Source organism: Mercenaria mercenaria, chromosome 17 (genome assembly GCF_021730395.1).
Source record: "Mercenaria mercenaria strain notata chromosome 17, MADL_Memer_1, whole genome shotgun sequence".
In the NCBI taxonomy this organism is placed as follows: Eukaryota; Metazoa; Mollusca; class Bivalvia; order Venerida; family Veneridae; genus Mercenaria; species Mercenaria mercenaria.
In genome coordinates this window covers 40,092,716-40,109,747 of record NC_069377.1, presented here as the reverse complement: position 1 = coordinate 40,109,747, position 17,032 = coordinate 40,092,716, and the positions used below count along the sequence as shown (strand labels likewise).

At 35.7% G+C, this 17,032-nt stretch overlaps 1 protein-coding gene across 4 annotated transcripts in view; it reads left to right on the top strand.

Annotated features, from left to right (window-relative positions):
• The window catches only part of LOC123536267 (uncharacterized), a 65,226-nt gene extending 59,522 nt beyond the window's left edge, over positions 1-5,704 (top strand). For all 4 annotated transcript variants that reach the window (XM_045319276.2, XM_045319281.2, XM_045319280.2 and 1 more), the window contains 2 exons: positions 95-293; positions 3,525-5,704. In XM_045319276.2, coding sequence (XP_045175211.1) covers positions 95-293; positions 3,525-3,678 — 353 coding nt within the window. In that variant the 3' untranslated portion in view covers positions 3,679-5,704. The remainder of the gene's footprint in view (positions 1-94; positions 294-3,524) is intronic.
• Positions 5,705-17,032: the final 11,328 nt, after the last annotated feature.

The window sequence follows — 17,032 nt, the reverse complement described above, 5'->3', positions numbered from 1 at the left end:
AAAAAAAGAAGAAGAAATTGTGTATTTCGACAATAAGTTTTTATTCTTGATATTGAATGTATACATATTATACCATTTTATTTTTTATTTTCAGTGTCCAAAGTTTATCATTTGTGGGAATTTATCAGAGATGTTTTGAACGATCCTAGATATTGCGGTAAGGTTATAAAATGGGAGAATGAGGAAGAAGGGATCTTCCGGGTCGTCCAATCAGAAACTGCAGCGTCTATGTGGGGTCAAAAGAAGAACAACCGGACAAAAATGACTTACGAAAAAATGAGCCGATCTATAAGGTATGGGACTAATAACTGTATGAGTTAAATGTAACCGTTATGTTATGGGTTGCATTCATTTGTTGTTGAATTTTTTACTCAAATTTGGCTCTAAACAGCCATAAATACAAAGTTTACATCTAAACACGCGTGAACGTATACATGCAATAAAATTACTTGAGACAGATCAGTGTGTATTTTGGTTCCCCTTAGATATTTGAGAAAATACTTCCTTTATTACTTTATATGGCTGTCTGGTTTGTAATAGATACAATACGTCCATTGTAAATTTTTTTTAAACTTAAGTACCTAATATAATAGTGTATATATGTAACATACAACAGTTGAATAGCACTTGAACGAATAAGATAGGAATGTGTTTATTATCGGATCCAGGCAACATTAGGTCCCTTATGTAACTATACTTGAAGACAGTCTCCTTAGACCAAAAGTAAAAATTAACACAAAAAAAACAACAACAAAAAACAACTAGTCTGTCCTACATATATTAGAATTCTTTATAAAACAAACTTCCTGGCAGCATATTGGAACAGACCATACATTTTTAGGACGCGGATTAGTATTATTCAAATTAAGAGCTTTAAAACACAGGACCGTTGTCGTCTATCTAAAGTTCAGAGTTATATCTTAATGTTCAAGATTGAAACCTGTGTAATGTGATATTTGATTCGCCGATCTATAAAACTTCCTTCTGCATAGTTTTGTGAACTGTAACTTTATCGTAAGATTTAATCATCAATCTGTTTACAAACGCGTAACTCGATAGGTTTGCTATTTAAAGGCCTACACTAAGATGTCCGACTGCAGTTATTACACACGCAGCTTTGGTTAAATAACTATAAACAATACTTAATATATCTGATTTTATTCTGCTTTTTAGGTTACAGTAATGGTCTCCGTTATTTACCCGGTGTAAAAATCTCTCATTTAAGTTGGACACTTGGCATGCTTTTAACTAACAAAACTGTTAGGTCTTACTAATGTCTTTAAGCGTACCACTTCCCTACTTTAGGGCTCAGTAAATACATTTATCCGGATGTTTATCAGTTCTACACACTTGACCTTATTAAGTGTCATTAAAACACTTTAACTTCACTGACGGGGCATTCCCTTTAACACACACTTATTTTTAATAGTTCATATCAAGAGGTAATCTTTTAGCCGATTAAGGAGGTAGGTTACCTTGTTACCAGGGTAAATTCAAATTAGTTGAACCGCAGCAATTTTTTGTAATTTGTGTAATATGATGTTTTAACAGCTACAATCTCAATTTCGTTTTTCTCTGGCCCTTCAAGTTCAGTTTTTATCCAGGTTTAAAGAACATGACCCTCCAAAGGTATATTATATTGAAAGAAGAAGGAAAATACGGATATTTAACACTTTTCAGTGTATTTTAGTTTCACTGATATCCGTAGAAGTCTGCATAATTGATAATTTTACTAGTATGCGCGTTAGCTTTCTAATATAAGCTTAAAATGTATATGTCGCGGGGCTCGTGTTTCCATGGTAACGCATTTTCTCTCATTTTTAAACAGCTATGTATAAAAACGGGGTTTTCGACGGCTTCAGTGCCATTCTGTTAATGACCAACATGGAATATTTGGGTAATATTATTAGCAAAATACCAAGCACTTTACATGGTACCCTATTTTTCTTAAAGCTTAAAGTAACCATGGCAACAGAGATGTTTAAAATAGCTTATATCTTGCTTTTTGTCGCAATTTCTTATAAAAAATATTGAATAAAATTATATTTCTTGTTAATGTAGCTTCAAAACATATTATTTCAAACGTAAGTTATATTTTCGTGTTATTTGTATTTATTCAAACAAATTTCACAGCTTAAAATACTTACAGCAGTACCCTTCGTCTTGCATTTTTCATGGAAAAATCATTCAGCATGTGCTATTATTCTCATGGATGTTGTTGTAATGAAAATAAAAAGCCGAAGCTGTGTTCCTTAAATAGACCAGTGTCAACGCTTTTGAATTTTACATTTAGATATATAGGTCACGGGCTTCGTTTCCATGGTAACATCAATTCAATTCAAGAAATCACAATTTTCTTCTGAAATTTGAACAATTTTAGAGCTTAGTTTTAGTATATAACTAAAAAATTATCAATGAAAACTGAAAAATAGGTATTACAAATCAAACTGCAAGTTTTTTATTTGAAAATGGCCGTAACAAGTAACCTTTCATCCAACTATATTCCAAATAACATCGGTTACCATCATCCATTTTCTTACATTCCGCACAACATTTCAATATAACTACATAAAAGAAGCAAAATATTGATTGTTATTCAGAGCAAAAGACTCATAAAAAATGTTTCAGCAAATAATAGCTGTTTGAAAATAGTTCAAATAAAGAAAATGCACAGAATTACGTACTTTCAAAATAAAAGCTACTAATTTTGCGCGGTAACTGACACGTAACGTCATGACGTCAGTGACGTCATTTTAAGGCAACATTGTTTTGAAGCGTTTCTGCGGCAATTTATTCATTATTTCTGCATTATTAAACCATAAAGCATCAGATCGGAGGCAGGTTCATGATTTGTTTTCAGAAGAATGAATATACAAACACATTTAGTTTGTCGTAAACGTCGTCGTAAATCGTCACGTTAGCTTCCGGTTGGACATGCGCACATACAAATATGAAGGTAACCTACCTCCTTAAGGAAATTAATTTTGACAATGAGCTCTGTAATTTCGTACCCTGTGAGGGTATACAGTGTTTAAAGTATTGCCACCCTTCAAATATGTGTTGATCCGCAACGCCATACTTTTACATCACGAAACGAAATATCGCACTCCAAAATATTTTAGTGTAATGTTTGTAAGTAACGCCGCTCTACACATTCATGTAACGCAGTCATCCAGTGTCTTAAATGTTACAAAATGAAAGTGACACAAAATTCTGTATATTATAATGTAAATAACACAACACCAAGCAAGGCCACTCTGCATTACACCAATTATAATGTTATAATTAAAGCCAGCTAACCACACTCGATAAAACCTAGTATAGCACACTACATAAAGTGTTATTAGATGAAACAAAAAACGACACACATGTATGTATATAAGTCAGTGCTGTATCTTTGAACATAATATCACACTCCAAATCTTGTATTGATGTTGAATAATTCAAAGATATAGCCCACACTGAAAGTAGTACCTGGAATAAATTTCAACGCTTATAAATTGTATATATCTTACACCTTTCAGATATTCCAGAAAAGAGGGTTACTTTGATGATCTGCCAAAGGACAAAGGCTATCCAAAGAAACTGTGTTTTAAGTTTGGAAAGAAAGCTCATGGCTGGAATACCACCAGAAAACCTGTCCTAACACAGAGTAACTGTGTCCCTCCAACAGTTTAGAGAATAATTATGTTCAAAACTACGAGATGTTTTATTTGTGATGCTTGCTATGTTGGAATGGATTTACCGTTTTGTGTAATATGCAACAAATTTTTGGAAAAATGACAGATTGTATATTATTTGAGTGAGATAGTACTGAATTTGATGAAACTGTAAGCATTCTGCGTGTTGGACAGTGACTAGCAGAGAAAGTGAAAACGATCTCAAGATGAACTATTGGAGATAGGGTTGCTCATTTGGACAGGACTGTTCAGTGCGAGCTTTTGCCGGTGACGGTTTGTAAAGAAGAGACATTCTTTGTACATTCCATCATCTCCTACATCACATCCATCATCAAACTGTAATGAATTTAGATAGACCATACACATTTACCATACACATTGAAATAAGGACTCCTCCAGAGTTACCTAACATTTTTTCTGTGTGTTTAATTACATATTTGTATACATATGTACATTAGATTGAAGTATACGGACGGATTTATTTTTACATGAATACAATGACCACTTTTTACTTTGATATGTGATATGTTTATAGATTTTTATGCAACATTTTTCAGCGATTTCCAATGTTTAGAAACTGGAATGTCATAAAATGCAATGTTCCGTATTTTCTGCTGTGAACATTATGTGGTGACTCGTGTTCTCTGCTGTAATGTTTTAATTTATTCATTTATGCAACGTTTATAATATGCAAACATCATAAAAGTTGTCTGATAATGTTTTGATACATTTTAACCCTTAGCCTGCAAAATTTCTAAAATGGACTGGTCCAGCATTCAATTTGGGCCATACCACTTATTATTCAAAGGTGTGTTCACTGAAAATTTACTGACTGAATAGCGAACAGTGCAGACCATGATCATCCTGCAGGCTGATCTTGGTCTGTGCTGGTCGCAAAGGCAGAATCACTCGCCGCCAGCAGGCTAAAGGTTAAAGAGGCACAGTTCTTTTATAGTGCATTTATATTCGTTTCTGCAAAAACATAAGAAATCGTGCACATGGAATATCAATTTCTTGATGAAATTTACCACGTTGGTTTAAAACGTTAAAAGATTAAGCAGAGCGCCTTAATGTTGACGTATGAATTATTTGTAAAAAATGTATTTGTTTTTGTTTAGGTCTGTTCCATTCAGATTCTTGATAAATGGATGGGATTTCAATATAGTATAGGCAAACAACACACAGCAGCAGGATCAAAATATGTAAATATTTTGTTACATACATCATTACTGTATGGGTTATATTTAATAATTCTGGTATTTAAACTACAAACTTCATGTACTGACTATGTCCAAATGTGGAAAACATGAATGTAAAATTGAACCTTACTAGAAAACCAAGTTCAGTATAACTTTGAAGCTTTCTGGACTTCAAAAAAGCTTACATTTTCTGTGTAGCATTGAAACGGTTTGGATCTCTTTTTAAAACTTACACATTCCTGAGAAAAAAACTTACAGCTTCAGAATACCTCAGAGGCTCTATGGACCTTTAGAAACACACACATTTTGTCTGTACTTCTCAGTTAAGAAAACTTACAAGTTCTGTATTACCCTTAAAACTCTGTGAAGCTCTCCATATAAAACGTAATAGTTTTATAACCCAGAAGCTATGTGGACATCATAGAAAATGCACTATAAAATCAATAGTACTTCGAAGATCTCTGACAACTTACAAGTTAGTGCAGTGATATTGTTCTTGAACTAGACTTCATTTTATGTATTCAGAGTGTACATTTATTGGCTTGCTTTTAAAGGTCAGAATGAAGATTAACAATGTCCCGAAAGAAAGGCATAATGAAATTTCAAAGGCTTGTATTTTGAAGTATAAAAAATGACTGAATTTGTAATTATAATGAAAATAAGAAAGTCTTAAAGTGAAACTTCAAAGAAAATGAAATACTGACTGAAATGAATTTTTGTTTTTTGTATGTTTTAACAAAATGTCTATTTTCCTAACTGTCTGAATAAAAATTATATCGAATTGTTTGAATACCATATTTATGATAATAAACTATTTTAAAGATACTCTGTTTTGAATTTTTGTTGGCAGGGAAGTATTTGGTTATGAATAAATATTTAAAAACTTGTTTTTGTTTACAACACAATTTTATTATGTATGCAGGTGCACGTAAACAATTTATCGATGTACAGTGTATGTTTCATATAACCGGGTATACATCCGTAAATAAAGTGAATCATAATTAATCTTTCTGTCCGAAAACGGATACAAACACATTCCTGATATTTTTCAAGTAGTTTGTTTATTTGATGATAAAACAACCTTCAGTTACAATAGGTATTTCCATTCAACACCACACATTATACTGCGTCCTCTAGGGGATTGTTTTACATAAAACAGTTATTCAGGTTTACATCTTTTAGTGCTGTCAGTTAGTGACCTCTCTACTGTAGGTTCGAGTCCCACCAGGTATAAAACAATTTCATGTGAAGAAATCCTGCGGCAGAAGATCGGTAGTTCTGCCTGAACAATAATATGTGGCGTGTGCCTAAACAAGTTCGATGGTTCGACTGCCTGTAAAATAATGTCAAGAGAGACATCTGCGGTCGATTTTCAGATGTCGATGTTCTGTTGCCTACATACAATAACATCAAGAATGTTATTTGCAGCCGGTGTAATGAAGTATTTCGACCCCCATAGAATAATGACCCCCCGGTCATTATTCTATAGAAAAAGTGACCCCCAGTCATAGTATTATGACCTCCAGATCATAGTACTATGACTCCCCCACGTGAAGTAAACTGAACCTCACGAAGAATATTGACTCCCATAAAAAAACGACCCCCGGTCATTTGGTCAAATTTAGTGATAACTCTAAAGGCCTAATTGCTGCATTTTATGACCCCACTCGGGGGAGGTGGGCATATAGATTTGCCCTTGTCCGTCCGTCCGTCCTTCCGTTTGACTATTAGCCCCAGATACCACCACTTGACAAAAAAATCAGAGAAAAGGGATTCTATTTCAAGACGCTGTATCTTGGTGTATACATTTTTCTTTCAGGAAAATAACAATTCACAATACGTTCACAAAACACACCAGTGTCAATAATCCCTGCAAAGTTCGGTATGAAGTAATTCTTCAGAAGAAAACTGCACAAGAAACTGCTAGCACAGAACTTAGTATTAATAGAAGTTGCAATACTTAGCGGTGGCAGTAAAGTACGGTAGCGGCAACAATAGAAAGTAGAAGTAGTAGTAGTATTAGTAGTAGTAGCAGTGGCAGTGGTAGTGGAAGTGGCAGTAGCAACAGCAGCAGCAGCAGCAGCAGCAGCAGCAGAGGAATAAGTAACAGCAACAACAGCAGCAGGAGAAGAAGAGGTAGATGTACAAGACGTAGTAGTGGAAGCAGGTATAGTAGTATCAGTAGTAGCAGTTGTAGTAGTAGTAGTAGTAGTAGTAGAAGTAGTAGTAGTAGAAGAAGAAAAAGTACATGTAGTAATAGCAATAGAAGTAGCGGCACCAGTAGTAGTAGTACAATCAAAATGTTAACTATTGGTAATGGAGGGTATTAGAGTTGTAGATCTAGTAAAATTGTCCGTTAGGTTTGGTGGGGATCACTTTTTAATAGATATTATCGTCGAAAGTCTTTTTAGAAGCCGGTTTTTTACACGGAAAGAGTAACGTTTTTGAATAGAATAATGGCCGGGAATCGATATTGCATGAGAGTTCGAATGTAGTAATTTCGGCAGTGAGTATTTTACATGGAAGGAGTCACTTTTTCTATAGAATAATAACCAAGGTCATTATTCTATGAGATTCGAAGGGAGTCATCTTTAGGGAGTCAGTATTTTACTTAGAGGGGTTAGTTTTTCTATAGAATAATGACCGGGGAGGGGGGTCGTTATTCTATAGAGATTTCAAAGGGAGTCAGCTTTTTATAAAGGGAGTCAATATTTTACAGGAAAGGAGTCACATTTTCTATAGAATAATGACCGGGGGTCGTTATTCTATGGGGGTCGAAATATACTTCATTACACCGGCTTTCAGAAGGTCGGTTGTTCGACTGTCTGTAAAATAATGTAAAGAGAGACATCTGCAGCCGGCTTTCAGAAGGTCGGTGGTTCTTTTGCCTTTAAAATACTATCAAGTGGAGAGAGATCTGTGGCCGACTTTCAGAAGGTCAGTGGTTCGACTGCCTGTAAAATAATGTCTTGCAAGACATCTGCAACCGGCTTTCAGAAGGTCTTTAGTTCGTCTGCTTGTAAATTAATGTCAAGAGAGACATCTTCGACCGATTTTCAGAAGGATGATAGTTCTGTTGCCTACATACAACAACATCAAGAATGTTATTTGCGGCTGGCTTTCAGAAGTTCGGTGGTTCTGCTGCCAGTATAAAAATAATCCAAACAGACACATGCAGCCGGCTTGAAAAAGGTATGTTGTTCTGCTGCCTGTAAAATAATGTCAAGAGAGACATCTGCAACCGGATGTCATAACGTCTGTGGTTCTGTTGCCTTTTGAATACTGTCAAGAGAGACATCTGCAGCCGGTTTTCAGAAGGTTGGTGGTTTTGCTGCCTTTAAATAACGTCAAGAGAGACATCAGAACCCGGCTTGCAGGGTGTCTGTGCTTTTACTGCCTGTAAAATAATGTCAATGGGGACATCTGCAGCCGGCTTGAAGAAGGTCTGTTGTTCTGCTGTCTGTAAAATAATGTCAAGGGAGACATCTACAGCCGGCTTTGAGAAGGGTGGTGGTTCTGCTGCTTGTAAAATAATGTCAAGGGGGCTTTGAGAAAGTACCTGGTTCTGCTGTCTGTAAAATAATGTTAAGGGAGACATTTGCAGCCGGCTTTCAGAAGGTTGTTGGTTCTGCTGCCTGTAAATAATGTCAAGAGAGACATCTGCAGCCGGCTCGAAAAAAGTCTGTGGTTCTGCTGTATGTAGAATAAAATGTCAAGGGAGACATCTGCAGCCGATGTAATGAAGTATTTCGACCCCCATAGAATAACGACCCCCCGGTCATTATTCTATAGAAAATGTGACTCCTTTCCTGTAAAATATTGACTCCCCTTATAAAAAACTGACTCCCTTTGAAAACTCTATAGAATAACGACCCCCCGGTCATTATTCTATAGAAAAACTGACCCCTCCAAGTAAAATACTGGCTCCCTAAAGATGACTCCCTTCGAATCTCATAGAATAACGACCCCTGTTATTATTCTATAGAAAAAGTGACTCCTTCCATGTAAAATACTCACTGCCGAAATTACTACATTCGAACTCTCATACAATATCGATTCCCGGACATTATTCTATTTAAAAAAGTTACTCTTCCGTGTAAAACACCGGCTCCTAAAAAGACTTTCGACGATAATATCTATTAAAAAGTGATCCCCACCAAACCTAACGGACAATTTTACTAGATCTACAACTCTAATACCCTCCATTGTCAATAGTTAACATTTTGAATTTAGTACTACTACTGGTGCCGCTACTTCTATTGCTATTACTACATGTACTTCTTCTTCTTCTACTACTACTACTACTACTACTTCTACTACTACTACTACAACTGCTACTACTGATACTACTATACCTGCTTCCACCAATACGTCTTGTACATCTACCTCTTCTTCTCCTGCTTCTGTTGTTGCTGTCACTTATTCCTCTGCTGCTGCTGCTGCTGCTACTACTACTGCAACTGCCACTACCATTGCCACTACTACTACTACTACTACTACTACTACTACTACTGCTACTACTACTTTTTATTGTTGCCGCTACCGTACTTTACTGCCACTGCTAAGTATTGCAACTTCTATTAATACTAAGTTCTATGTTAGCAGTTTCTTGTGCAGTTTTCTTCTGAAGAATTACTTCATACCGAAGTTTGCAGGGATTATTGACATGAACTGGTGTGTTTTGTGAACGTATTGTGAATTGTTATTTTCCTGAAAAAAAAATAATGTATACACCAAGATACAGCGTCTAGAAATAGAATCCCTTTTCCCGTTGCGGAATGCTCTGATTTCTGTGTCAAGTGATGGTATCTGGGGCTAATGGTGAAACGGAAGGACGGACGGACGGACAAGGGCAAATCTATATGCCCCCCTCCCCCGAGTGGGGGCATAAAATGCAATTAGGCCTTTGATACATGAGTTATCACTAAATTTGACCAAATGACCGGGGGTCGTTTTTTTATGGGAGTCAATATTCTTCGTGAGGTTCAGTTTACTTCACGTGGGGGAGTCATAGTACTATGATCTGGAGGTCATAATACTATGACCGGGGGGGGGGGGGGTCAATTTTTCTATAGAATAATGACCGGGGGTCATTATTCTATGGGGGTCGAAATACTTTATTACACCGGCTTGAAGAAGGTCTGTTGTTCTGCTGTATGTAAAAACATGTCAAGGGAAGCATCTGCAGCCGGCTTGAAGTTCTGTTGTTCTGCTGCCTGTAAAATAATGTCAACGGAGACATCTGCAGCCGGCATTCAGAAGGTTGCTGGTTCTGCTGCCTGTAAAATAATGTCAAGGGAGACATCTGCAGCCGGCTTTCAGAAGGTTGTTGGTTCTGCTGCCTGTAAAATAATGTCAAGGGAGACATCTGCAGCCGGCATTCAGAAGGTTGTTAGTTCTGCTGCCTGTAAAAAAATGTCAAAGGAGACATCTGCAGCAGGCTTTCAGACGGTCGGTGGTTCGACTGCTTGTAAAATAATGTCAAGGGAGACATCTGCAGCCGGCTTTCAGAAGGTTGTTAGTTCTGCTGCCTGTAAAAAATGTCAAGGGAGACACCTGCAGCAGGCTTTCAGACGGTCGGTGGTTCGACTGCTTGTAAAATAATGTCCGGGGAGACATCTACAGTCGGCTTTCAGAAGGTAATTGGTTCGTCTGCCTTTAAAATAATGTAAAGAGAGATATCTGCGGTCGGCTTTCATAAGGTTGGTGGTTCTGTTGCCTTTAAAATAATGTCAAAAGAGACATCTGCAGCAGGCTTTCAGAATGTCGGTGGTTCGACTGACTGTAAAATAATGTCAAAAGAGACATCTGCGACTGGCTTTTAGAAGGTCAATGGTTCTGTTGCCTTAAAAATAATGTCAAGAGAGTCATCTGCAACAGGCTTTCAGAAGATCGGTGGTTCAGCTGGCTGTAAAATAATGTCAAGAGAGACATTTGCGGCCGGCTTACAGAGGGTCAGTTTTTCTGCGGCATGTCAAAAGAAACATCTACGGCCAGCTTGAAGAAGGTCGGCGGTTCTGCTGTCTGTATAATATTATCCAAAGAGACCTCTGCTGCAGGCTTGCAAGTCGGTGGTTCTGCCTTTATTATAATATCTAGAGAGACATCTGTGGCCGGTTTACAAAAGGTCGGTTGTTTGGTCAGTAAAGTAGTGTCTAGGGAGTCGTCTGCGGCCGGCTTGCAGAAGGTCCGTATTTTTGCCTGTAACTAATAATAAAAATCTAGAAAGGCATTTGCAACCGGTTTGCAGAAGGTCCGTGGTTCTGTTGCCAATAAAATAATGTCTAGATGACATCTGCAGCCGGCTTACAGAAGGTCGATGGGTCCGGTGGTAAACAAAAGCTGTCTCAGAAAACAGCGCGCTCGACTATTTCGATGCTGGATATTGCTACACGGCACATCTGAGGAAGCTGGAGCTGTCACGGGAGTGTTTAATGGATCAAATGTCGATGACAATATCGGACAATGGTTTAAGTTCGCGTCAAATGGATTGAGTAATTACAATGTAAGAGTGAAAGTATATCAAGCTATTTACTAACTACAACAAAGGGACATAATTCGTGGAATATTTTTGCAAGAGTAATATGTGACTAATAATGTGGAACAACTATTTTAAGATACAGTAATAACTTAGATAGGGCAAAAATGCACTACAACTTTACAACCTGAAATTCTACGTAAAAGGGGACATAATTAATGAAATATTGGTACAAACGTTATGGGCATTGTGTCATATTATGTGGGTGATAATGTGGAACAACAGTTTTAAGTTTGAATAAAATCCATTTAGTAACACCAAATACAGATACATGGTGAAAAATCATCAAAATTAAGTAAAAGTCTAAGGAAAAAGGGGTCATAATTCCTGAAGTATTGGTGCAAGAGTTATGGTTCTTGTGTCATATGATGTGGGTGATAATGTGGAACAATTATTTTAAGATTAAATCAAATCCCTTCTTTAGAAACAAACACACAGTGGTATTTATAAAAATTAACCTAAAATCAAATAAAAGGGGGCGTAATTCTTAAAAAGTTGGCACAAGATTTGCGCCCTTGTGTTCTACGATGTGAGTGATGATAGAGAACATCTATTTCAAGTTTGAATCAGATCAATTTAGTAATAACAGAGATAGAGCGAAAGTGCATCAAAACTTTAATCGGACCTTTTAAGTAAAAAGGGGGGATAATTCATATAATATTTGTGCAAGAGTTATGGCCCTTGTGTCATATGATGTGTGTGATGATGTGAAACAATTAGTTATAGTTTAAATTAAACAAATTAGATATAGTGAAAATACATTAAAATTAAACTAAAATTCTAGGTGAAAATGGGCATAATTCATGATCTTTTGATACCAGAGTTAGGCTTGTGTCATATAATGTTGTTGATGATGTGGAACAACAATTTTAAGTTTGAATAAATCCATTTAGTATTAAAAGTAATAAAAGAGATATAGAGTGAAAGTGCACCAAACTCCAAGCCTGAAAGAGGGGGTAATTCATTTAATACTGGTGGAATAACTATTTTACGTCTGATGCAATTTCAAGATAAAGCGAAATGCATAAAAACTTTTACCAAGGTGTGGAAACGGAACGGATGCCCGCGCAGACGCTATTACGGATGTTGGGTCGGGTTGGATAGTGCTTGAGGGGAAGTAAATCATACAAAGTATTATAAAATAGTAATAGGGTGAATTCCCTTGTTCAGCCTTGCCTCCAGTTGTTGAATAATAACAAATAGGTTTGTCATACGCAGAAAATGCTAGAATAATTTCATCATGACGATGATGTTCAGTTAGTATCTCTATACTATGCGTAACTGAAATACACAAGACTCGTTTGTTTTTGTTTTTTGGATAAGATACATATATACTCTTGCTCTTGTTAGTTTTTCCTTGCCTTTCATCATAGCTTTACTATTCCATAGTTTCTATACTATACTTTTACTTACAGCTTGTCAAAAATGCTTACAGGGGCCAGTTCCATGGAGAAGAAAAAAAACAGCTACAACCACATTTGTAATAAAAACCAGATTTGTAATAATTATAACATTTCTCGTTTTTATTACAAAAGTGGTTGCAAAGGTTCAACCACATTTGTAATAACCAGATTTGTAATAAAAATCGCAAACTTTTTTTTTCGGGAGATGTGTTTTCCCACGTGATATTCAAGCTTATGCATGCGTTATTAAGCACGTGCAGGTCGAATTAAACTGTCCTGTGTCATTTAAGAACTCCGAATGTTTTACCTGAAATCCTTGTTCATGGACCTATTTTACTTAAAGAAAATTATTACATTTCTCGTTTTTATTACAAAAGTGGTTGCAAAGGGTCAGCCACATTTGTAATAACTAGATTTGTAATAAAAATCGCAAACTTTTTTTTCGGGATATATGTTTTCCCACGTGATATTCAAGCTTATGCATGAGTTATTAAGCACGTGCAGGTCGAATAGAACTCTCCTGGGTCATTTAAGAACTCCAAATGTTTTACGTTAAATCCTTGTTCATGGACATATGTTACTTTAAAAGAATATTACATTTCTCGTTTCTATTACAAAAGTGGTTGCAAAGGTTTAACCACATTTGTAATAACCAGATTTGTAATAAAAATCGCAAACGGTTTTTTCGGGATATATGTTTTCCCGCGTGATATTCAAGCTTATACATGCGTTATTAAGCACGTGCAGGTCGAATTAAACTGTCCTGTGTCATTTAAGAACTCCGAATGTTTTACGTTAAATCCTTGTTCATCGACCTATTTTACTTTAAGAAAATGATTACATTTCTCGTTTTTATTACAAAAGTGGTTGCAAAGGGTCAGCCACATTTGTAATAACTAGATTTGTAATAAAAATCGCAAACGTTTTTTTCGGGATATATGTTTTCTCGCGTGATATTCAAGCTTATGCATGAGTTATTATGCACGTGCAGGTCGAATAGAACTCTCCTGGGTCATTTAAGAACTCCAAATGTTTTACGTTACATCCTTGTTCATGGACATATGTTACTTTAAAAAATATTACATTTCTCGTTTTTATTACAAAAGTGGTTGCAAAGGTTCCACCACATTTGTAATAACAAGATTTGTAATAAAAATTGCAAACTTTTTTTTTCGGGAGATGTGTTTTCCCACGTGATAATCAAGCTGATGCATGCGTTATTAAGCACGTGCAGGTCGAATTAAACTGTCCTGAGTCATTTAAGAACTCCGAATGTTTTACCTGAAATCCTTGTTCATGGACCTATTTTACTTTAAAAAAATTATTACATTTCTCGTTTTTGTTACAAAAGTGGTTGCAAAGGGTCAGCCACATTTGTAATAACCAGATTTGTAATAAAAATCGCAAACATTTTTTTTTTCGGGAGATGTGTTTTCCCACGTAATATTCAAGCTTATGCATGCGTTATTAAGCACGTGCAGGTCGAATTAAACTGTCCTGGGTCATCTAAGACTCCAAATGTTTTACCTGAAATCCTTGTTCATCGACATATTTTACTTTTAAAAATTATAACATTTTTCGTTTTTATTACAAAGGTGGTTGCAATGGTTCAACCACATTTGTAATAACTAGATTTGTTATAAAAATCGCAAACTTTTTTTTTTCGGGAGATGTGTTTTCCCACGTGATATTCAAGCTTATGCATGCGTTATTAAGCACGTGCAGGTCGAATACAACTGTCCTGTGTCATTTAAGAACTCCGAATGTTTTACGTGAAATCCTTGTTCATGGACCTATTTTACTTTAAAAAAAATATTACATTTCTCGTTTTTATTACAAAAGTGGTTGCAAAGGTTTAACCACATTTGTAATAACCAGATTTGTAATAAAAATCGCAAACATTTTTTTCGGGAGATGTGTTTTCCCACGTGATATTCAAGCTTATGCACGCGTTATTAAGCACGTGCAGGTCAAATTGAATTCTGCTGGGTCATTTTAGAACTCCAAATGTTTTACCTGAAATCCTTGTTCATGGACATTATTATGTTACTTTAAAAATTATTACATTTCTCGTTTTTATTACAAAAGTGGTTGCAAAGGTTCAGCCACATTTGTAATCACCAGATTTGTAATAAAAATCGCAAACTTTTCGTTTCCGGAGATGTGTTTTCCCACGTGATATTCAAGCTTATGTATGCGTTATTAAGCACGTGTAGGTTTAATTGAACTCTCTTGGGTCATTTAAGAATTCCAAATGTATTACTTGAAATCTCTGTATAAATATTTGTCCTAAGACACTGAACTGGCATTTTTAAAGGTTCTAGCTTGATAGAAGATATCGGAAAATAGTTATGAATCTATTCCAGAAATTCTTACGTATATTTGCCTTTTCAAACAAATTTTACTTGCCAAAAGGCCTGTAAACAAAAGCCATTTCATATCAGCAGATTTTAGTAAATTCTTTATGTAAGCTAATTCGTAGCTATATATCACACATGCGCAAAATAATTTCTGTAGGGATTAATTCCTCAAAATTTCATAAATACCATCTACTTTTAATTCTAAATGACCCTAATCCCGTTGTAAACAGTTGTCGTCTTGGGGTATTCGAGATCATCTTTAGTGAAAGGTCGTTTTTGCATTAAGTCTATACTCTTACAGCTTACCTGAAACATGGACATAGACACGAACACCAATGGCAAATATTGGATTTCAGCAGAATCATTTGATATAGGAAATAATCAAATAACAAGCTTATTAAGATTTAGCTAAATTTATTAGGTCTATATCTTTTAGACCCTTTAAAGACACATCATCACAAATAACGCAAAATTACACAACAAGTATCGTAGTACCGTAAGCAGGCATGAAATAAGGCACAATGCTAAAAAATCAGGGTTACAACATAGCTTTTACTACCAGTCATGTCAGTGTCTTTGACTCTAATGACCCCCAACACCTAACGTCTTCCACGATTCACATGCTGAGTCAAAGCAGGCGACAGATACAAATAGTTACAGACACACATACACACGAACATTAACACACACGCACACGAACGCGCACACGCACACGCACAGCCTGGCAGACAGAAATATACATAAGAGCTTAACAATACTTTTATATGTAACAAAATCTAACTTAAAATGTGGCATAAATATGTAAAAAGAAAAAAAAACTCATAACAGAGTTGTGGGGGAAATCATTACTAGTGTAAAGTGTTATAACTGAAAATGGATCTCTACTATAACACTTTACACTAGAAATGAAATCCCCCACAACTCTGTTATGAGTTTTTTTTTTCTTTTTACATATTAATGCCACATTTCAAGTTAGATTTTGTTACATATAAAAGTATTGTTAAGCTCTTATGTATATTTCTGCCTGCCAGGTTGTGCGTGTGCGTGTGCGCGTTCGTGTTCTAAAGATGATCTCGAATACCCCAAGACGACAACTGTTTACAACGGGATTAGGGTCATTTAGAATTAAAAGTAGATGGTATTTATGAAATTTTGAGGAATTAATCCATACATAAATTATTTTTCGCATGTGTGATATATAGCTACGAATTAGCTTACATAAAGAATTTACTAAAATCTGCTGATATGAAATGGCTTTTGTTTACAGGCCTTTTGGCAAGTAAAATTTGTTTGAAAAGATAAATATACGTAAGAATTTCTGGAATAGATTCATAACTATTTTCCGACATCTTCTATCAAGCTAAAACCTTTAAAAATGCCAGTTCAGTGTCTTAGGACAAATATTTATACAGCGATTTCAAGTAATACATTTGGAATTCTTAAATGACCCAAGAGAGTTCAATTAAACCTGCACGTGCTTAATAACGCATGCATAAGCTTGATTATCAAGTGGGAAAACACATCTCCGGAAAAGAAAAGTTTGCAATTTTTATTACAAATCTGGTTATTACAAATGTGGCTGAACCTTTGCAACCACTTTTGTAATAAAAACGATGAACAAGGACTTCAGGTAAAACATTTGGAGTTCTAAAATGACCCAGTAGAATTCAATTCGACCTGCACGTGCTTAATAAAGTAACATATGTCCATGAACAAGGATTTAACGTAAAACATTTGGAGTTCTTAAATGACCCAGGAGAGTTCGATTCGACCTGCACGTGCTTAATAACGCATGCATAAGTTTGAATATCACGTTGGAAAACACATCTCCCGAAAATAAAAGTTTGCGATT